This window comes from Paramormyrops kingsleyae, chromosome 13, assembly GCF_048594095.1.
Source record: "Paramormyrops kingsleyae isolate MSU_618 chromosome 13, PKINGS_0.4, whole genome shotgun sequence".
In the NCBI taxonomy this organism is placed as follows: domain Eukaryota; kingdom Metazoa; phylum Chordata; class Actinopteri; order Osteoglossiformes; family Mormyridae; genus Paramormyrops; species Paramormyrops kingsleyae.
The window spans coordinates 12,437,451-12,460,335 of NC_132809.1; the positions used below are offsets into that span (position 1 = coordinate 12,437,451).

Consider the following 22,885-nt stretch of genomic DNA (forward strand, 5'->3'; position numbering starts at 1 on the left):
AGCTGTCAAGGAAGGTTGTTGTGGCTGCTCAAGTTGAAGACGTTAAACTCATTGCATGTCATGCTCGGGATGTACAAATCAGCCACCACCAAGCACAGATTCATCCAGGGTGGAAGCCCTAGAATGTAATACGGTGAAAGCATTTGACAATAAAACACACCTGAGGCTCTATGTACAATCCCTCTGAAAATGGAACACTATATCCAGCCAATCAGAGCGCTAATGGCTACGATGATCCAACGGGTCTTTTTGTCTGACATCTACCTGACCTGACTATGAAATCACAGCTCAGTCCGTCCATGTGGCACGGGAAGTTGCAGCCAGACAGACAGGCAGGCAAGCAGACGATTCACGCAGCGCCATACCAGTACGCATGACAGCTCACATGTGTCGGGCAGCTCAACCCCCCCCCTTAGCCAGCGCTTGGATCTGTCTGTCCTGAAGAATCATCCTTTCACGTTCGAATTAGTGTGTGACCAATCTCTAATAAAAGGCTCAGACTTGCTCCCTTTAGGATGGTGAACTATGTTACATGGAGACGAGAAAACAGTGACGAAGGACTTCATATGAGTACAACTGGAGAGAAGTGAAAATGAAATACAGCCATTTAAAGACCAGCACAGGATACTCAAACGTGCAAGAAAACAAAGAGGGTGTTGGCTCACCCAAAGGGGTCCACGTGGGTTTGGGGTTGAGCATCAGTCAGTTAGAATGAAACTTGATGCTGGATTGAAAGAACACTGACCATCTTAATGCCTTATTGCCAGAGCCGACGCAACAAATAAGCAAGTATAGCTGCTTTCTGTTAGAATACCACAAATACAACTAAGTTGATGTGTCAACATTGTGGGGAAGTCATCAAATGTGATGATGACCATTGGACATGTTGACCCTCATCATAACATGTACATGTTTAGTGTGAAGCTTTCTGAGTATATTGGGGAGGGTGGGGTGGGGGGTAGCAGCCTAAAGATTGACTAACATGCTGCAAACAAGCAGATGGAGAGTTTTTGAGAATTTGACATTTGATCTTGTGTATCAGTAAACAATAACTAGCTGTGGGATAAATGTTATGCAGGAAATACCATTACAAAGACGTCAAGATGATCCAAAAACATTTTACCAGTTCCACATGGATTTCAAAGAAGGCACGCAGTTGGTAGGTTTTGCCACTCCCCCCTTTTGACACTTGATAAATGATCTAGGCGTAGGTTGAGCTTGGCTAGTTTAAAGGTCAAATGTTCCCAGACCTGTACAGAGAGGCTGTCCTATGAGCGAATCAGAGCAAAGGGATACAAAATAGAATGGGACACACGCCAAGGGAAACAGAAGGCAAGAGAAGAAGGAGGAAGGCACAGCAGAGTGAGGACAGAGTCAGTAACAATGATTTTACATTTTTTTTCTTCTCCAGTCCAGTTTAATTGAAAATATTCAAAGGTAATTTTTTATTTTTGAAAACAAAAATCATTCCAGTATAAATGAAGGCAGGAAAATCTGTAAGAATGCTAGTTGAAGATGCACACATGAAGCTTGAGGCAAGGAACACAACATTAACTGCTACAGGAAACCATCCAACTGTATGGAAATGAGAAGACTGCATGTTGCTTTGAGTAAAACCGTTAGCAAAAATGGTACCAGCAAACGCTGCCAGCTGGTCAAACAAAGGAGTCCTCCCTCCATTACTGCCAGCAGACAGGCAGCCTGAGACACGTAGCATCAGAAGATGATTAAACCTCAAAGCCAGACAAAACAAAAGCGGTCAGAGCTTTATACTTTCGAGATAAAGGCATAAGCCATGTCTGTGTCGTGTCTCATGACGCGGCTCTCCATGCTTGGGGATCTTGAGACACAGAGGACCATCCAGCTTTATTTGCAGGTCAGTCTCTGTCAGGATTTTGCTGACCAGTCAAGTTTCCCCAGTGTCTCCTACATAGCTTGTGTCTCATTGTGTCATTATTTCCTGTTTCATGGGGCGGGACTTCCGGGAAGCAGCTCATTTTAGCACTCGATTTCATGTAGACCAAAGTCACAGACCACGGTCACTAGGATAGCCAGCTTGAGGCTTTAAGCCCCACTTTAGGTCATACAGTCTGGTCTTCCAGCCCAATGTCCTTTGTTCAGCTCAAAGTCTGGGCAGATACTTATTTATCCTCGTTTTCACTATTGATATAATTTTTCGATGTAAGATTACATTAACGAAAATCAACAAACATTTTCTGTACCTGGATCACTGATACATTATGAAATTCAACAACCGTATAATAAGTCCTGTTATTGACTCGGTGCTGCAAGTCAAGCAAATGATGTTGCGTTTCATTGGTCAACAGTGCAAAGCCTCCCGACTCACCACAAAACGATTATGGAAATTAGTCAGTGAGCAAATGGGATCCAAAGGACTCGCATTCTTTTCCAGAGTAGGAGAAACTAATTCCATGTCTTCTGCACACTTTACCGATACGATGTAGATATAAGCAGGAAAGGTTTCAAATATCACAAGCAGGCATTGCATGAGTGTTAATTTTCTTTATCTGTTTATGAACAATTTTCACCTTAAATTGGTCTCAGCTCTCTAACATTATTTATGTTTTTTCTTTTTTTTTTATTCACATCAGTTGTTGCTATTTTTGCCACTCGTGCCATATATTTACACAACACGGTTTCCAAAAAAGTTGGGACACTGTAGTAAATTTAAATAAAAACACAATGCAATGATTTGTAAATCATATAAACCCATGTTTAACTGAAAGTACAACAAAGGCAACATATCCATCCATCCATCCATTGTCCAACCCGCTTATCCTACTGGGTCGCGGGGGGTCCGGAGCCTATCCCAGAAGCAACGGGCACGAGGCAGGGAACAACCCTGGATGGGGGGTCAGCCCATCGCAGGGCAACATATTAATTGGGAAAAAAGTAAGAAATTTTATTGTTTTATGACAAATAAATCCTCAATTTGAATTTCATGCTAACGTTTCAAAAAAGTTTCAATATTTCATATGTTGTGTTTGTTCTATTTTCAGTTATATATGGGTTTATATGATTTAAATTGCAATCTGTTTTTATATACATTTTACACAGCATCCCAACTACTTTGGAAATGGGATTGTATTAGAGGGTCATCCCGAAATGAAACGCTGTCTCTCATTTTCAATCAGCTAAACAGTATTTTGCTAATTGGAGTTGCTAAATTGCCCTTAGGTGTGCTTGTGTGAGTGAATGGTGTGTGAATGTGCCCTGCGATGGGCTGGCCCCCCATCCAAGGTTGTGCCCATTGCTTCCGGGATAGGCTCCAGACCCCCTGCAACCCAATAGGATAAGCAGGTTGGACAATGGATGGATGGATGGAAGTAGATGCTGCATGTTCTCCTGCTTTGGGGTCAAGGCCACCCCTGGCCAAATTGGGGCCCTAAGCAGAATTTTATTTTAAGGCACCCCCCCCCCCCAAACCCATTACAAAATGACTATCATGAAATCACCTGCATGGATCCAACTGCCTGTCGGCGCATTTGACCGCCGATTGGTCAGATGCTGCGTGCTGTCAATCATTGCGGCAACGCATGCGGTGTCAGATTACCCATCTCTTCTTTTTTCTCTCCTGCCTTGGGCTGACTTGCTGCTCTATGCACGCCTCACGGCAGCGATGCGCATCCTTTGCGCATTTGCAGAGAATGCGTCCCCTTGTGGCAAATAGGGCCCCCCATGGATCGCGGGGCCCTACACACAGCGCGTGTTCTGTGTGTAGGGACGGGCGGCTCTGTTTGGGGTGTAGGAAGTGACCGCATCACCCAAAAAGGATGGCTGCAGTTCTGACTGTTTTCTGCGCCCATGGTACATTGCACGTGTCTTTACCTCAAACAAAATTACCAAACTTATTCCCCCCCATATCCAAACAACAGAGCTCCAAGTTTACCGCTCAGTCCCGCTTAGTTTGGAGAGACTGCTTGACTTCTCCATTAAACAAAACAGGGCCTGAGTCGTCCTCTGGCATAATAACTGTGATACACCATCCAAATACAGACCCGTAATTACACTGTCTCTCTCCTTTCCTGCTCAGTAAAAACACACCATTATTTACACACCACTTGTCAAAACTAAAATAAGATTTATTTTCGTTTCATGTGGTGGTGTAATAGGCACTCTGCTTTTTCAGTTTTTTTCCTTTTTTTTCCCCCCCTCATCTGGCTGAAATAGTCCAAAAGGCAATTTTTATGTTCATTTTGCATTAATCTTTGCTGTGTCATATTTTGTAAATGTTTATATAAATAATAAAAGTGTAATTTTAAATTTTTAATTTCCTTGGAATAAATAATTCAAGGCTTAACATTAATTATGGTCAATTAACTGTTATTTCATCCACAGATTCATGCTTAATTAATTCCTAATACATTCTAGGCCCTGAACAATTAAGTGATCTTGCCTAATGGTTGGCTAAGATTACCTAAAGCGAATTCTTATCGCACAGTTCTGTTTTATACAGATCAGGTTAAAGAAAAGCACAGAACCTAAGGACAGAACCAAGAATACATTTTGATTAGCAATACATAAAAGCCAAATCAAGCCTAATTAACCATATAGCTAGTTGAAACAAACAGCATTCAGTTCCAGGACTAGATTGGAAAGCTTCAAATTAATGCCATATAACCCACTGGTTCAAAGGCTTATTCTTTAAAAGGTTTTCTGCGAGTTCATTTAAGCCCTTTTGTTCAATGCTTACATCAGATCGAACGTTTCTCGCCTTCCTGCCCAGCCTCAAAGCCTCGGAGAGCTCTCGCCGTTTAGCGTACGTTAACTGTGTTTACGGCAAGTTATTTTTTTTCCCCCAATGACCAGCCGAATTAGGAATAAAAGCCCCTTCTGTGCATCGAATGTCCTTTGTAGCCCGAGCGACTAAGACAAAGGAAAATCGTAGAGAGGTTTTGGATTCGGATTTTATTTCCAGCCTCTTTAAGCCAGCATTGATTCCCTGTCTCCTTCGCCACATAGACAACCCTGGCCTCAATAATTCCATTGTCATGAGAAAAAAAAAATGTATCACAATCAAAGTTGAACAAAGGCCAGAATTTAAGCCGAGAATCAGATATCAAACCTCGGTATTGACTGGGAGTCTTGAGAGAGTTGGCAAACAATTGGACCTGGGTGTCACACAGCCGGGGGGGGGGGGGGGCACAATAGGAGAGAAGAGACAAACAAAATGAGGGGAACTGCAGGGCTGCAGTTAGACACAAGGAGCTATTAGGGAGTGCGCTCACAGCAGCCAGCGATCGGAGCGAGAGTCGAGGCCGTTCAGCACGGATATGACAGATGGGGGGTGGGGGTTCATTTCGCTTGGTGATCGTGCTCTCTAGACGACATGCAGAGATTCGTCTGTGCCGTGTGCAACGGGAAGACGCGTATGATCCATTATCATTTGGGGCTCTGTGAAGAAATCAGGAAGTGGGAAATGGGATCACTGTCAAGACCGAGTTGGGATAACAAGATCAGGGTCTGCAGTGATTCACTGGGGGTCTTTACGGTCCCCCCACTGAAGTCTGCTCTCTTCCCTTCCCCCATTACTGCTCTGCCTCAGTGAAGGTGAATATTTCCATCAATATATTTTATTACCATCAAATGTTTGTCTTTGTATATAGTATAAATTCCCGAGCTGACGAACCGCTGAAGCTACACAATGTTTTCATGAGCGTCACAAAGCAGTGCGTGCGTTCGTTCTTAACCATAGTATTTAATTCAAATTTTTAATACAATAAGCTTTATGGCAGTCTGGTTGTAAGGGCGAGTTGTTTGTAAGTTGGATGGTCTTAACCTGGAAACTGCATGTACTTCATTATTGCCTTTGTATCCAAGAATTGCTAATGGAGTATAGAGAATACAAGCAGTGTGGCCAACATGGTGTAAACTCACAGGCACACACCCAGCAGAGAGAAACACCTTTCCTGTTCAGGCCATCCTCACTCCTGTAGGGGTGGGGTAAGGAATCTTCTTTATCCCTGATCTGGCCTACTTTCCCTCAGCTGCTGTTTGCATATGGGGGGGAGAGACGTTAATTATTTCCGGGTATGCAGATACCACTGACTCTGGTGTTCGTCTCGCCTTACTCAGCCGGTGACCTCGGAGCCCTGCTCAGAGCAGATGGCTCCAGCAGGTGGGGCATGGAGATGGGTCCTACCACCCAGCGCTGCACCCCCCCCCCATCTCCACCCAAATCCTGCACCCCAGGTCCAGCATGCAATTTTCCTTTCCTGGCTGTCACCCCCTCAAAGACAGTGAAGGACAAGGTACTAGTGCATTTGTAAGCCTTTCTGACACTTCAAACTTTGGTGAATTAATGATCATCTTCTCCAACTGCCTCCAAGGCAACCTCCACGTAGTTTCACACTACAGATGGGGAGGGCTGGATCCCCCCACCCCCCCCCACTCCCCCCACTACAGGAACGTGCAGGGGGTTGGGGCAACCATGTAACTACCCCTTTTGGCTGAATTATTTAAAGTGTCTTCCTTTTAAGGTCCTGGGTGCCATTTCTCCATCACTGACAATGGCCGACAAGCCCCTCCTAAATTAAATTAAACTGAGAGGGATTCCACCCTCCCCAGTTGAGAACCTGTCCCTCTGCAAGGAGCGAGAAGGTGTATCGAAAAATGATAGATGCAAAAAATGGGAAAGTCCAGTCACAACCTGACAGAGGAGCACTCCGTCGTACGCTTGGTAAAGCCATCATTACCAACTTCCCCTCTCATTGGGGGGTTAGGGGATAGAGGGAATTAAAATTAATAAACAAATAAATAGTTAATCCAAAGATGTAAAAAAATGTATTCATAAAAAAAATACATTTTAATTAAAAAGAGATTTCTAGAAATAAACCAACAGTGCGGTGATGGGCAGACGGGAGGAGATAATCCCCACCTTCTTCAGCAGATATCAGCAGAGGTTATGTGTCTTCCTTCTCAGTGGGACACCAGACCAATTACCCCAGGCCTCAAGATTGGGGTGGGACAGCCAAGGGGCCCCACACTGGGCGACTTATGGACAGCTAAAGCGGACTGATGCTTCTCCACTTCCACTTACATGCTGCAGACAGAGTCTAGATTATGAGGGGTAATTGGCATCTTCCGCCATGTAGCCCAACTGTTTTAGAAAACCATAAAGCCTCACATTTTGTTCGTGAAATGAGGCCAAGTCGAGCCCGGCTTTCAAGTTCTCCACACAAATATCAAACCAATGGGAAACATTGTTCTATAAACGTCTTATTTTCTATAGTTCCCAGTTCATTGGACCCCTTACCACTTTCAAGTTTTGGACATGTTTGTGTTTCCAGAAGCGCATGGATGTTGTATCTCTTCGAGCATGCATTTTTAAGCCATGACTGATAAAAGTGGTGTGGGAACAGTGTACTTCACTACATGTAGGACGTCTTACACAAAACAAACTCCCCTTATGAGGATGAAATATTCACGGCCTTGGTTTGCACACGTTTGCATGTCCGCCCTGTCACCGATGGACTGTGTGTGCTCCTAGCTGTACTCCCGCCATCAGTCGCATGTAGGGATATTGATAAGATCTTAAGACATCAGGGCCTTGGCCCAGAGACCTAATCTGTCCCAGGGCTATTTTATTGAATTCTCTCTCTGAAGTTACAATTTTTATAGCACTAAGGTCTGGGGAAATGCAGCCCTAGCCTACGACTGTTGTGTTATATGGAAACTGAGAGAATGGTTGTTCAAACATTTGGGCTAAACAAATCATTCAAGGCTTGTACAGATTCAGTTGAGGAATTCAGGGCCCGTTAGCATTCATTCTGGACTCGTTCGGATTCATTCAGGCTCATTCACATTCATTCGGGGATCATTCGGATTCATTCTGGACTCGTTCGCATTCATTTGGGACTCATTTGCATTTATTCCAGACTAGTTCACATTCATTTGCGGGCTCATTTGGATTCATTCAGGGCTTGTTAGCATTTATTAGGGGCTTGTTTGCATTCTTTTGGGGCTTCAGCTTGTGACCTGTCTGGTGCCATGATTACGGCATGCATACATCTCTCCCTGCACGATTCCTGTGCCTTATTCCGTGGGCTCAAGCAAGCAAGCCAGCATGTTTATGGCTGTGTCTCAGATTGTCTATCTACCCATGGCTCCAGATTCTTGCCTGAAGGCTGAAGGCAGGTCTGAGTGACCATGTTATTTTGATCCATGGTCACGATCAGAGCCTGTAACAGTACCAGGCAGCAGGTGATGCTCCCACCAGCCTGGCTCATGTCCTCTCTCAGAGTATCCACCAGCATGATGTCACATGACCTCCGGGTCTGCTAGGGGCAGGCAACAACACTGAGCATTCTGGGTACTAGTAGGCCACCAGTCATGTAAAGTCCCTTCGATAATCCTTGGGGGAGGGACAAGAACCCCTTGTTGCTCCTCATAGCTCTGGGAAGTGCATTTGCTTCTCTTTTCTTTTGAAATCAGGGAACACAGTCCATGGGAATCATGCTACAGGCGGGGATCCCATGGATGTCATTTCCTTGAACTGGATACTCAAGTACACGTCTGCAAGCTCTGCCTTTGCGGTGAGTAAAACCTTGATTTAAGGCACCAAATTCTTCCCTACCCCAGCCCAACGAGACCAAAGGTGGGATGCAAACAGATCTCTATTGATTCTTTACATAAAATGTTATGGGAAACTCAATGCACATTGCTTGTCTAATTTGTCCCCACAAAGCCAATGACACATGCACTCCCACACCCCTGCACCCAGACCGAATCCCCCAAGGCCTCATGTTCCAGCCAATGCCTGGATGAGGTTCAGAAATGTCAACGGTTCCTGCAGGACTCACCCCTCTATGGAAACAAGCCCTCCCCCTCCTTCACTCACCTATAACCATCCTACTCTCGGGTGCATGATGTCCACACCATGCCACAGCAGCCCTGATCCCTGCTGAGTGAGGCATGTTCACAGTGCATGGCGTTCCCCAGGTTTGGGACCATCAGAACGCCGTGCTCCTATCCCCACGGCCCCGTGGCACCGGGCCCTCCCAGCTCTGGCCGTCATTGGTCCGACCCTGAGCAGACTGTCACGCACACCTGCCTGGGAGCTGTCCTGTCCCCCTAACAACGGGCAAGGGACTCGGTTTTGTTAACATTTTAAAAGGTGACATTGGGAGGGAGGGAGGGAGGGAGGAGGAATGTTGAATGCAGAACAAGAGGCCAACAGGGACCTCAAGACGGGAAGGCTCTCCCTAAATTGCTAAAAATGCTTTGCTGTAGCACATGTAAGTGCTGCTGGCATGGCCCCCACGGAACTAGCATGGGTCTCTTGGTACCACGTGCCGCATCAGTACATGAGTAGTGTGATTTCACAAGGATCCAAAGTGGGTCCTATCAGAACCAGGAGGGGTAGCATGGAAGACCGAGAGCGACTCAGCATGTCTAAGGGGGGTTAGACACAAGTCGAGATCAAGGTGCAGCTAGACACTAGCCGTGAATCTCTACAGGAATTGGGAATGGATGTGAGCCTTGCCCACTTAGGGGAAAGGTAGAAAACAACAAAGCAGAATGACGACTGAACATGACCAAACATCCTCTTCCACAACCGTTTACAGACCCAGAGCTGTAATTAACGATGAACAACAGAATGCGGATAAAGGGGGAACCTGTAGCCCCAACGGGGAATGTCAGGCCCCATCTAGAATGTTCTACACCCTACAACCACTCCCAACCCAACTTCCAAGGCAGGAGGCGGTAGGGGCAGTTTCCCAAGGGGGGAGCACATGTGAAAGGGTGCTGCTACTGATTTTGGGTCTGCAATTCCAACCAATACAATTATGATAATTATAATTATGCTAATTTTTTTAGGGCCCCTGTCACTCAGAGGTGCCAGGAATCATCCTAACATGCCACCTTTTCAGTGGAGGGAGACCCCCAAGGGGACAGTGTGGTAGGCAGCTATCTGGCCTGTATATTCCCTTTCCAGCCTACCACTCTTCTCCCATCCATCCATCCATTGTCCAACTCGCTTATCCTACTGGGTTGCGGGGGGTCTGGAGCCTATCCCGGAAGCAACGGACACGAGGCAGGGAACAACCCTGGACGGGGGGCCAGCCCATCGCAGGGCACACACTCTTCTCCCTTGTTCTCTTATTCTTCTTCCTGTCTCTCTCATCACCCTCTTTCTCACCCCTATCCTCCCTTCTGCCTCTCCCTCTCTTTCTCCCTCCCCCTCTCTTTCCCTCTCTCCATCTCTTTCTCCCTTTCTTGCATTTTCAAAGCTGACCATTGTAAGCAGAAGTGCAGCTAGAAATTCTGGGCTCCCTGACAAAATGTCACCTTGGCCCCCCCTTGTAGATTTTGCTGACCAAGCCCCCAACGTTAGACTTTCTTTTAAGTGAACCCCTAACACTAGAAGATTTTTGTGGACCCTCAGTAAGGTTCCATTTATTGAGCTCTACCGTCCAGGACCAGCCTGTTCTGGATGTTCAGTCTATGGACAATGGATAAATGCCCATGGTGATATAGGAGTATCTGCACTGCTGGAGACATCTTCGGCGACTAAGGAATTTCAGGCGAGCAGCTGAAGGACGATAAGTCATCAGCTAATTAATCAACCCGATCAGATAAGTCGTTAAAGACCATGCAGCTCGCAGCTTTCAGTTTCATTTATTTCCTTCTTGTTCCCATCGTACTCATTAAACATAGGAACCAGCAGAAAGACAGGACGTCGGTAATTGGGAGGAAAAACTGCAAATTCAGCAGAAAAGACAGTACCACCCCCCCCCCCCAACCACCTACAACAAAAAACCACAAAAACAACATTTAAAAAGCTACTTCCCCAGGTAACCATCCCTCCCCATCCTACTCAGCAGAAATTCCATGTTCTCTTCCTCCATTCCAGTGTCGGTCCCAAAGGTGACTCTCCGTCCCCATTAATGTCACATGGGAGGAGAGCCCAGTAGGGCCGTTGCTCCCCATGGAGTCAGGGATTTGGCTAACATGGGCAACACTGCAATTGCCTCAAAGTAGGTCCAAGTGTCTGGTCTCACAAACAGGCAATCGCAAAACTCATAAATAAACCCTCAAACTCAACCTCAATCAATGGATCCTAAGTATAACACAACTGTAATGCATGCCAATATGGCAAAATAATCAGTCTACGTGAAACCATCATTCTCAAACTAGAAGCTCCTTCTTGTGAGCATTTCTTAAGACTTGGGTATTTCCCAGGTTACCCCATAACTCATCTCCGCGCCTCCGGTGGAAGACAATCATCTTTCATCAAATTATACTCTGCTCAATTTCACCCCGGTCCCCAGGCAGAACCCAGCAGAAGGGCTAATTATGAAAGAACTTCCAGAAACAGCATAACTGGGAGGACGCTAAACAGAGTCTCCCCCTGGCCTCTGCTCTGTAATTTATAGTCAGATGTTTTTTTCTCTGGACCAGCTATGACAGGTAGGGCCTGGACCTATCAGTGCTGGTGTGTAACGAAGGCTCACCTGCAACTAACAAGAAGAGAAAGGAGGTAAAAATGGGTGTTTTTCCCTCCCAGCTCTCTGCCAGACAGTCCACATTTTTGCTCCCTCCCAGTTCTCTGCCAAACAGTCCACATTTTTGCTCCCTCCCAGCTCTCTGCCAGACAGCCCACATTTTTGCTCCCTCCCAGACAGTCCACATTTTTGCTCCCTTCCAGCTCCTTGCCAGACAGTCCAATTTTTTGCTCCCTTCCAGCTCCTTGCCAGACAGCCCACATTTTTGCTCCTTCCCAGCTCCCTGCCAGAGTCCACATTTTTGCTCCCTTCCAGCTCCTTGCCAGACAGTCCACATTTTTGCTCCCTTCCAGCTCCTTGCCAGACAGTCCACATTTTTGCTCCCTTCCAGCTCCTTGCCAGACAGTCCAATTTTTTGCCCCCTCCTGCCATGGACTGTCTGTGGGTCCGCAAGGACCAGATTGGGAAACATTGCTCTATAACACTTAAACTAACTCCAAGACAGGTCCAATGTGATTGAATCTAGAATCTGAGCCTGCTTGATCTGGCCTGCTGTCCACATCACTCAAAGCAGATACCAGTGCAGAGGTGAGCTTGGCTTGAGTTCAGGTGACACTTCGAAAATCTTCTTTGACATCCAGTCCCTCTGTGCAGTCTGCAAGCCGTCAGACTGGCAAGGTCAAACAGCAGTACACCTGCCAGGATGGTTTTTCCAGTTTGCAATCACCAAGGAGCCCTTCAACACCAACCACAAGCCACAACAGCCCACCAACCAATCAGAAAGTTTCCTCATCTCTGCTGTCACCAATAAGCAAACAGGTAGGAGTATGGTGACAGCTTAAGGGATTTAAGCATTAGAGGAGCCTTGCTGCCCTCTGGATTCAAAGGCAGCCTGGTATGACGAAAGCCCCACACGCTGACGTAAGACTTGGAACACAGCTATCGATTTCCATAAAAGTCAAATCCAAACTCGCGTGTCCCCATCTTAGCTACATGGCATTGAAATCCGGTTCTGTCTCTTGGGCCGAGACAGGTCACCGTTCATGAGCTGCACACAGACAGCAAACTTAATAAAGGGAAGTGAACAGGATCTGAGCCGCCCCCCCTCCACGCTAGTCAAACACACATGGGTCACCATGTCGCTAAAGCTTCATGAAATGGCTTTTCTGTCAACTGTCCAGGATTTGTTCTCCTGTTGAATAGGTGGGAAATAATATTTTACTACAAATAAAGTTATTAAATTTATTTCTTAAGTTTTATTGAAAATGACATTATCCCGGATTGCAGCTCCTGGCTGAGTGCCTGAGAGCCTTGTACGGCTGCGATTCCTGTAAGCCGGATCACGTGTCGTGCTGGAGGGACAGGACAGTGGGGACGCACAACACAGACGTGACAGAGGAAGATATTCACCTCTGTAGAGGAGTCAAGAATGTCTAAGTATCTGCAAATGTGCGCACACACACACACACACACATTACAACACTCAATAGCACTCATATGTTAACACAGTCTCTCTCTCTCACACACACACACACACACACACACACACACGCACACACAATTAGCACACCTAATAGCACTCACACATTAACACACTCAAACATTTTAACCCACTTAAACACACACTCAAACATTAACATACACACTGAAACACACACTCAAATACACGCTCATACAGTAACACACTCAAATACTCATTCAGACATGCACACACATTGACATACACACTGGAACACGCACTCAAATACACACTCATACAGTAACACACTCAAGCACGCAGTAACACATGCAAACGTACACAAGCACACACTCTTACCTTCATTAACACCGACTCGCTGAGCTTCTCTCGGTTGACGATCTTTATGGCGACTTTTTGACATGTGACACAGTGAACCCCCAGCTTCACCAGGCCTGCAAGACAGCGGGGAGAGGACATCTGTCAGACGAGAAGGTCACCACCCGCCCCCCTGCCTGTGCTAGCATCATGTCGGCCAGGTGCTCCAACGCGCGTCAGGACAGGGGGCCTAAACCGATTCCAGGCAGGGGGAAAGGGCAGGGTTGCAAAATAAAACCAAATGAAATAAACCGTCTCTCAAAGCCACGACATCCAAACAAGTCCCTTGGTGGCAATGGAAGCAGAAGTGTTGTGTAGCAAAGAAAATGTCAGCAGGTGAATGAGAACAAATATGCTGGAAATCAAATTTGAGAGTCTCCCTGGGTCGTTTTTTAACCAGTACATGCAGATGGGAAATCTCTGCTTCTCTCGCATCTATCAGCGGGACGTAACGCCACTCCTCGATGCGTTAGGGCGCCCCAAGACACACAGGTACGTGCTCTTACCGCACCTGATCCCCCTCTGAGCAGGGAGGCCACAGATCTCCCGAAGGCAGGACATAGAGCTTTAAACGCCCCCTCGTACCTCAGACCCCTTCCAAGGCGTGACGGGAGCGGCCCCGGGACCGCCAGAGCTCAGTGTGGGAGTGTTTTTAGCAAGAGCATCATGAGGAAATAACGCAATAGCAAATGTGTTACAGAGAAGCAAGACCGAAGGTTCAAGATCTCACAGAGGCACTGCGGATGTACCTCTGAGCCTGGTTCAGGTCACCTTCGGTAAAAATAACTATCTGTGAGTAAATCACTGTAAAAATCTCCTGGTTGGCAGCTAAAATAAAAACAAACTGACTGCTCAATTTGCACGCAGGTCTGCTGCTCGAAGCGTTTGGTTGTGAAGTAGGATGGGGGGGGGGGGGGTAGCCCGCTTTACCAGAGGGCAAAGGATCATGGGAAACAGGACCTGGCCCCCAGCTGTGGAAATGGCCAGGTATTTGGTTCCCTCTTTCAGCCTAACCCCAGCGCTCGGTGGGAACGCCAGCAGCCCCTGTCAGGGTGAGCAAGCAGATCTGCCACAGAGGGGGGTTTGTGAGCCCTCCCGGCCATCAGAACTCTGCATGTTGCTGAGGACAAACCGCATCTTCATGCCTCTGCATGACAGGCTGCAAGTCCTCAGCACAATCACAGCAGACACACACACACACACGCAAACAATCACAGCAGACACACACACATGCGCACACAATCACAGCAGACACACACACAATCACAGCAGACACACACACACGTACACAATCACAGCACACACACAAACACGCACACAATCACAGCACACAATCACAGCACACACACAAACACACACAATCACAGCAGAGACACACAATCACGGGAGACACACACACACACACAATCACAGCAGACACATACACACACACACAATCAAAGCAGACACACACACGCACGCACACAATCACAGCAGACACACACACACGCACAATCACAGCAGAGACACACAATCACGGGAGACACACACACACACAATCACGGCACACACACACAATCACAGCAGACACATACACACACACACACAATCAAGGCAGACACACACACACACAATCACAGCAGACACATACACACACACAATCAAGGCAGACACACACGTACACAATCACAGCACACACACAAACACACACAATTACAGCACACACACACACACACACACACACACACAATCAAAGCAGACACACACACACGCACACAATTACAGCACACACACACACACACACTGCTGCATTTCTGACTGGCCAGCAGCACCGACCACTCCTCCCAGCCCGATCCAGACCAGGGTCTCAGAGCAGTTTCCCAGCAGTCTGTCCATCTCCCAATCTGGCCGCTCACTGGAATCCCACAGGAGAGACCGTACATGCATGCACAGCTATGATCCTGAAGGCAAACCCTTTCATGCGGCCTTTCATTCTCTTCTGCCCTACTTGGGATACCTTGGATAAAAGGGTGAGGGCCTTTGGACTCGATCTTCTCTATGTAGCATGCCGGTGTATGTTTCTGGGCTTGATATGTGGGGGGGGCTCACTGCAGTAATGCCTCGCACCCAGACACGGGCTCAGAAAGAGCTCTGTCTCTATGATCCAACCACGAGACATTTGATGGATTGTTTGGGTAGGTGTAGGTCCAGCAGTGTGGCTGGGAGGAAAACCCACAGGTCTAGAGAGCTCGCTGACCCCCCCACTCGCCTACAGCCCTGCAGGCAAAGAGCTGAGCTGAATCCATAAGCCGTGGCTGGAAATGCAGAGAGAGGCCCATACCGACATTTCGTTTACACTGTGAAGACAGAGAGCAGCCAGAAATCCCAGGCTGAGGACAAGTGACAAGCGGGGGCACCACGGGACGGACAGCTTCCTTATGGGAGCAGAGCGAGATCAGCGAATCAGCAGCAGGAGTGCTGAACGACCCCCCCCCAGTCATGAGCTGGAAGCCTGAGGCCTGAGAGTGATGTCATGGCGAGGCTGTCAGTCACGTGAGTAGAGGATGACCTGCACACCAAAAGTTTTGTTACACTTGCTTCCTCCAAGTGCAATAACACGCTACATAAAACTCACTACTTTCAAACTAATTTGCCTTTCACACAGGACCAATCCGCCAAGACTGTTGTAATGACACCCCCCCCCCCCCCCCACTCCCCCAGCTCGGGAACTCCGGGGTTAAAGAAAATGCTGAGTTTCCCCACTGGTAAATACGACTTTGTAGTGCCGTTCGTGTGCTCTCATCTTGCATTTACGATTTTTCTGTCATGACTTGAAGGCAGGGACTGACCCAATATGTGTGGGATCCCACCCTCACCTTCCGCAATGATGCATCCTAACCGCAAGCCCCCCCCCCACCCCCTCCGCAACCCAAAGAACCCCCTTCCGAGAAGGCAGCGGACATCAGACGTGGTCAGGAGCTCTGACAAACCCTTTGCTCTCCTTCTCATCTGCCTCATCCCTTTCGCATAGGGAAAAACCCCACCTGCTGAGCTGAGTTCTGGCCAATCAGAGGGCAACCGGGACATCTTCAAACAAGATGGGCGGTGACTGGCCAGCAGACCTGCCAATCACCTGCCCTGTGTTCTGCACTTCTTACGAATTTCCGCCTTTCATAGCAGAGGTTCTAAGGGGTGACAGAGACATGGCCAGCAGCAGATCAGACTCTCACACCAGAGAAAAGTTCACGCTGGGCATTAAAATTCATAGCACTGCTTTACAAGTAAAAAGTAGCAGAAGTTTCCTAGAGTCCTAGAAGAACTGGCAGGGGTTGCAATCAACAGGGGCGGTTCAGGCATGGGAGCCCCTGTGGCAGAGAGGTTCATTAAGTTCCTGCAGGAGTTCTGCAAATGCGTCCGGATAAAGAGCAGCAAATCGACGGGGAGAAGGACTTATCTGAATGTATTTCTCATGGAAAATGGGTTATGACATTTCCATATGGTTCTGAGATTATCAACATGTAAATGTCCATACGCATTTCATCCGGGCTCTGTAACACTTTGTCAAGCACTCTCTTCAATTTATCTTTTCAAAAATTTAATTTCTTTTCTTTCCGGATACAAACCCCAGGAAGACCAGGAGAGAAGCACTTTTGTGTCATGGAGATTTGATGATTACAAGGCTTTGCCCATGAGGAGAAAGTGATAGAGGAAAACGCTTTGTGGGAACCGCAATAAGCAACATGGCCGACGACCACAGATCCTCGGTGCCGGACAGATAACATCTCCTGAGAGAGCAAGACCTGAGGGTGTCATTTAGGAGACGGAGCATCCCTGAGACTTCAGCAGCCTGCTCATGGGATTTTTATTTATATAAAAATGTTCTGAGGGCAGAAGATTGATTCTGAGAGATAAACAATCAGATTTAAGAGGAGGTGGGTCCAAGCAACTGGAGGCGGCAGGACCAAGACATCTGATTAGTTGGTCCCACCTCCTCTAGTCCCTTAACATTATGGCTGAGCACCTTACTTTGATTGATGAATATACTACAATTACCGTTATTAATATCATTTTTGACCATGAAGGAAGCTTAAAGTCTGCCACCCACTCAGTGCCCTGTCCCCACAGCCAAATGACTATCTCTGTTCCATTTCATTTGGGGGGAGGGTGGGGCTATTTGAGCAAATCAATCCCCCAAACCCCGAGGAAAAAGCGAGGAAAAGATGGAATACATTCCCACAAACCACACGGGACTCACAGCCGAGGTCTTAATTGGAAATCCGAGTGTCTGAGTTTCAGATGTGGGTGATTTCGCAGTAATGCGAAATTTTAAATACTTAAGCCCTCTGCACTGTCTCCGATTCAGTTTCAGATTATGAAGAGCAACATTTATAAGGCTTCTCGAGCTTCGAAGATTTCAGTAGTGATTTTTTTTAATGTCCTCGACAGTGTTATTAAATATATTAAATGCATAACTTATCTGTCGGCCTCTTTTACAAGTATTATCAACTGCATCTATTTTTCTCCCGGCTGAAGTGAAAACTGACTTTGCTTTATAAAGACCTGGGGCAAGCTAAGACATGATGGCCTTTTACCAACAAAAGTAGTGTGTGATACAATCACAAACTGAAAAACCACAATAGTTATTAAAGGGACTCATTACAGGAACACAGGCGTGGTTTGTGACTTTGCCTCCGAGAACCATGGGAAATGTAGTCCCAGGAGCATATGATCTTAGACTGTATAATTGGGGGGTAAGGGCAATTGGTTATGTTTGGAGGAGTAAAAATGTTCAAGAGTCCAGCTTCTGGTAGCCTAGAGATCATGTGGAAGATCTCAGTGAGGCTCAGGATGGTTTCCTGACCACCATGTGATTGTTGGATTACATCACTAGTCCTCTATGTGCTAAACAGTTATTAGATTAGTGGCACGGGGGAGTCCATGGAGAATCCAGAGAATTCACAGAGACTTGGTAGCCAGCCCGCCTTCCTGGGAGAGGTGGGCACTGAGGGGGGGTGGGGTGGGGGCGTTTAATGGAGAAGGCGTGGCCCCTGGAAAATCGGCATCACGATTCAGCCTAAGTGCAGGTTTTCAATTAACTTCTGTCACGCTGTCCTCCAACAGGAGGAGCAGAAAGAAATAAATACTGGATGGTCTTAATTGCCCCTCCCCCCGTGGGTGTGCTTTGAGAGAGGCCACTTTTAATTGAAAATAATTAGCCCAACGAAAGCAGGGGGGAAACCAGAAGAGGATATGAAGGGGGGGAGACTGACACATCAGGGGTGATATCTGTCTGAGTGAAAAACTCCCAAACCCACGGACATTAAATGCACAGTGAGAATATTACTGAACAGGAGCGTCTGAAGAGAGCACATTTCCTCTTTATTTGCTCCTTTAATAGTGTTTTGTTTCAGTTTGAAACAGTTATTTATCACGTATCAGAGCCAGTGGGGATCGCTGAAGTGTGTGCGGTGCTTAATGAGGTCCCACCGTCTGCGTTACTGGGGGAGGGGCAGGACCTGCCACGAGATGAGAAGCACGACCGCGGGAGGATCGCCGTGTTGAGTCTCATTTGGCTCGTCCGTCTCCGATCTCCGGATCCATGACAGAACGGGGGGGGGGGGGCGGCGGGGCCCGGAGGAGGCTCACCCCCCCCCCCCCCCCCTCTGCCCAACCAGATCCAGCTTTAAATGACAATGCGAAATTATTTAATAATTTCAGCCCGGATAGGAACACAAGAGGGTAGGATATTAAAAAAGGAAAAGGAATAGTAACAACTCAAAACTCAGAGGAAGCTCCTTGTGAATAGAGGTCAGACGTGACACGCAAGGAAAGCGTTTCTCAAATCTTTGACTTTTTTTTTTGTCTCCGTTGAGCCGTCTCAAGCGGACGATGCCTCCTGAAGGTCAGTACAGGTAGTGTGTTCAGGCTTTTCTGTGCTGCTAAGCAGACAAAACAACTGGAAAGCTGACACGTGTCATTTAATGACTTGGCCAGAAATTTACTCATTCAGATCCTCCATGGTCACGGAAGCAAGGGGCCTTTATCATGGCAAAAAGCCGCAGCCTCCATGTCGCCAGAACATGCGGTCAGGGTCAGTTTGCTGGGTGTGAGTCCAACTCGAAGGGCATACGATGGAAACCAGCTTCCAGTAGATGGAGAGGCAGTGAGAGGCCAATTACAGGATAATGGTGGAGGAGAGGAGAACAGGATGTGTGTGTGGAGAAGCAAACAAGCAGGAGGTGTGTGTGGAGAGGTAAGCAAACAGGAGGTGTGTGTGGAGGGGAGAACAGGAGGTGCGTGTGGAGAGGAGAACAGGAGGTGTGTGGGGAGAGGAGAACAGGAGGTGCGTGTGGAGAGGAGAACAGGAGGTGCGTGTGGAGAGGAGAACAGGAGGTGCGTGTGGAGAGGAGAACAGGAGGTGCGTGGGGAGAGGAGAACAGGAGGTGCGTGTGGAGAGGAGAACAGGAGGTGTGTGGGGAGAGGAGAACAGGAGGTGCGTGTGGAGAGGAGAACAGGAGGTGCGTGTGGAGAGGAGAACAGGAGGTGTGTGGGGAGAGGTAAACAGGCAGAGCTCAGAGGGTAGTGGATGTGAATGTCTGTGAGTGTGTTTAGAGGATAAGAATGGACACCCTCCCCCCCCCAGACCAAAGGCAAAAATCCAGCTTCTTGTGAAACACACCCCACTGTTCCTCTTTCCGTAAAGCGGTGAGGAGGCTTCCCCAGCTGGGGGGGTGGCCCTCCTTTGGACTCCCCCAGCATTGTCTGGCCCGTAAAGGTCAGGCGTGTTCAGCAGGCCGACGCCTGGTGCAAACAGGGGCCGCGTCTGTAAGCCCCGCAAATTCCACACATTCTCTCTGCCATCTTCAAGACCCCCTTTGTCTGGGCTCAAGAGCCCCACGCGGGGAGGGGGGATTTTCTGCCACGGCGGCAGGCTGGCGGTGCCCGCAGCTCTGCGGGGTATTTCACTTGCCCCCTCCCAACGTCACAGCTCACCGGTTAACAATTTACAGCAGGACTGGAACCATGCCTGGCATACAAACCAGACCCCCCCCCCCCCCCCCCCGATCATGGAGCATTCTTCTGAGGATGCCAACCTATTCCCATCTGTGCGGAGCGCATCTCGACAAGCTCACCACCACGGGTCCCCAAAAACACTCAGGGTCCATCGCGAGCCGTTAGCTCACTGTCACATCTGCGGGGGCACAGAATCCCAGCTTTATTCTGCAGTACCGTCAGGAGGGGTGGGGGGTGAAGCCATCTCCAAAACTGAGGATCACTCCACAAACGCCTGCCCACTGCTGGACCGTATCAACAAGCCAGTCAGGAGGCAGGAGGAATCTGCTGTAGCCCTGTGAGGTGAGCAACCATGAAGATCATCAGCACTAGACTTGCTGGGGGCAGATTCTGTGAGGTGGGGGGTCAGAGGTCAGAGGTCACACAGGATTCCATTTGCCTGTGCCAGTAATAACAAGTATCCCTAATAGCCTATTAATGTGAATTATGTTGGAATACATTCTATAGCCCATCCATTCTTATTGTTCTATACTGCTTACCCAGAGCAGGTCAGAGAGGACCTGCAGCCATTCCCAGGAAGCAGAGGACAAAGTTCAGAGACACCAATAAGCCCACATACCTGATTTTACACTGCAGGGGCTAAACAGGAGTACCTCAAGCCCCCCTATTCAAATCTGGCCCTCGATTCCAAATCCAGGCCTTGTTTTCCAGTCTCCCAGGTAGTTAGCTCAATAATTTCTGGCTCTAATTGGCCAGAGGCTTCACAACTGGCTCTCAGGTAAAGGAAAGCTGGAAAAACAGCAGGGCTCGGCCATTGAGGACCGTGATTTGAACAGCCCTGGCCTAGAGCAAACCCACACAACATGACTACATGAGGGATGTGATTTGAACCCTCGACCTTGGAGGTGAGAGGCAACAGTGCTTCCCTCATGCAGCAGAGTGCTGCACAGAGGTCATTCACCCAGCAGAATAAATGTAAGAACTGCTGAATAAAAGTGTAAGACTTGCATGTTTCTTTGAATAAAGGAGGCTGCTTAGCATCTAAATAATTGAAATGTTAAATAAGCAAGTATGCAGAGGTACTGCTGATAAATAGTCTTTCTCAAGGGCCTGCTCTGCTGCAGACAGTCACCATTAATCTGCCCCGTGTGACGGTAATTCACTGAGCTGCACAGAGTGGGGGGGGGTCAGAGGTATGTCTTTGACAGGAATGAGCGACAGAAGGTGGGGGGAGACCCTCAGGGCCGCTGAAATACGGCACGTGGGGCAGCTCATCTCCGTGAGCCCAAACAAAATCCCCGGGTCAGCGGCAGAGAGCTCATTACGCTCAACACGCTGATGCATCTGGCCAGCAGATTCCATTAGCTTCCGCTACCTTCCGGCTGCTCGTCCTCACAGCAGCACCCCCCGCTCCTCTCTTCCTCTCTCTCATCCCTCCTTCTCCCTCCCTCTTTCTCTGTCCCTCTCCCTCTCTATCTATTCCCCCCAGCCCGTTCCTCTGCCACCTGAGAAGTTACTCGACCATGCTGCCTGGGGATCAACCATCTCCAGCAAAGGGTCCGAAAAACCAGGAACCCAGGGAGTATCAGCCCCCCCCCCCCCCCCTCTCTGCTGACACCCCACATCCACTGGAGAATCACAGGAAAGCTGGGAACGGGGATGATGAAATAAATGGGAACATCAGTACTGGTGGAGAGTGGTCTGCGCAGACCGTCACAATGCATTGGGGTCTGCGACACAGTGGTACTTCACTTGCCCTTGCCTGCTCCAGTAAAACTGGCAGGGCGAAGTAAATCAAGAACTAAGTACAAGTTAAGAAAGAAAGAGACAGATAGGGAGAGGAAGAGGAGGAGAGAGAGACAGAGACCCCCCCCACCACGAGGGAAATGGAGACATCTGCTCGACACCCCCCCCCCCCCCCCCCGGGCCTTGTGTTCTGATGTCTGAATGTCACTCGAAAAAGGACGCCAGGAGTAACGACATGCCGAGAATGCCAACATTCCGCGGCACCGCCGTCGCCACCGCTGCATGCGAGACGGAGACACGGGGAGACAGCACACCCCCGTACCGGCGAGGAAGGGCAAGCGAATCGCAGCAGGGGAGCACAGCTCCTCCAAAGCGCAACATGGGGTTCTAACCACCGGCCTTGATGCTGGTAATCACAAACTCATTCCTGACGGGAGGTTATCGATCGTGCTGCCATCTCCAGCTGCACCGCCAAACCTGTCACACACGTCCCATTATCTGGTATAACGGCGCGGACACCCCCCTCGAAAGCTCCACATTGATCCCCGCCCCTCTGAAATGCAAGAGTTTCAGCTCAGGATCACTCAACAACTCAAGACAAGATCACGCATGGATATACGACAAATTATATTTATGCAACCAAAACACGCTCACTTCATCATCTTAATGTCCCAAAAGCTGTCGTTCTGCAGCTACATCCATCCAATGCACCGTGGCGTGATTATTTAGTAAGTTCCTCATGTGGATGAATCATTATCCATACAAGGCCAGGCAGGGCCTGTCAATCAAACCGAGGTGTGGTTCTGATTGGCCGAGCACAGAGGTTTAGGGGAAGGGGAGGGTC

At 48.3% G+C, this 22,885-nt stretch overlaps 1 protein-coding gene across 9 annotated transcripts in view; it reads right to left on the reverse strand.

Annotated features, from left to right (window-relative positions):
* Nucleotides 1-22,885, reverse strand: part of brsk2a (BR serine/threonine kinase 2a) — a 136,723-nt gene that overhangs the window by 57,780 nt on the left and 56,058 nt on the right. For all 9 annotated transcript variants that reach the window (XM_023842147.2, XM_023842154.2, XM_072698218.1 and 6 more), the window contains one exon: nt 13,285-13,379. In XM_023842147.2, coding sequence (XP_023697915.1) covers nt 13,285-13,379 — 95 coding nt within the window. The remainder of the gene's footprint in view (nt 1-13,284; nt 13,380-22,885) is intronic.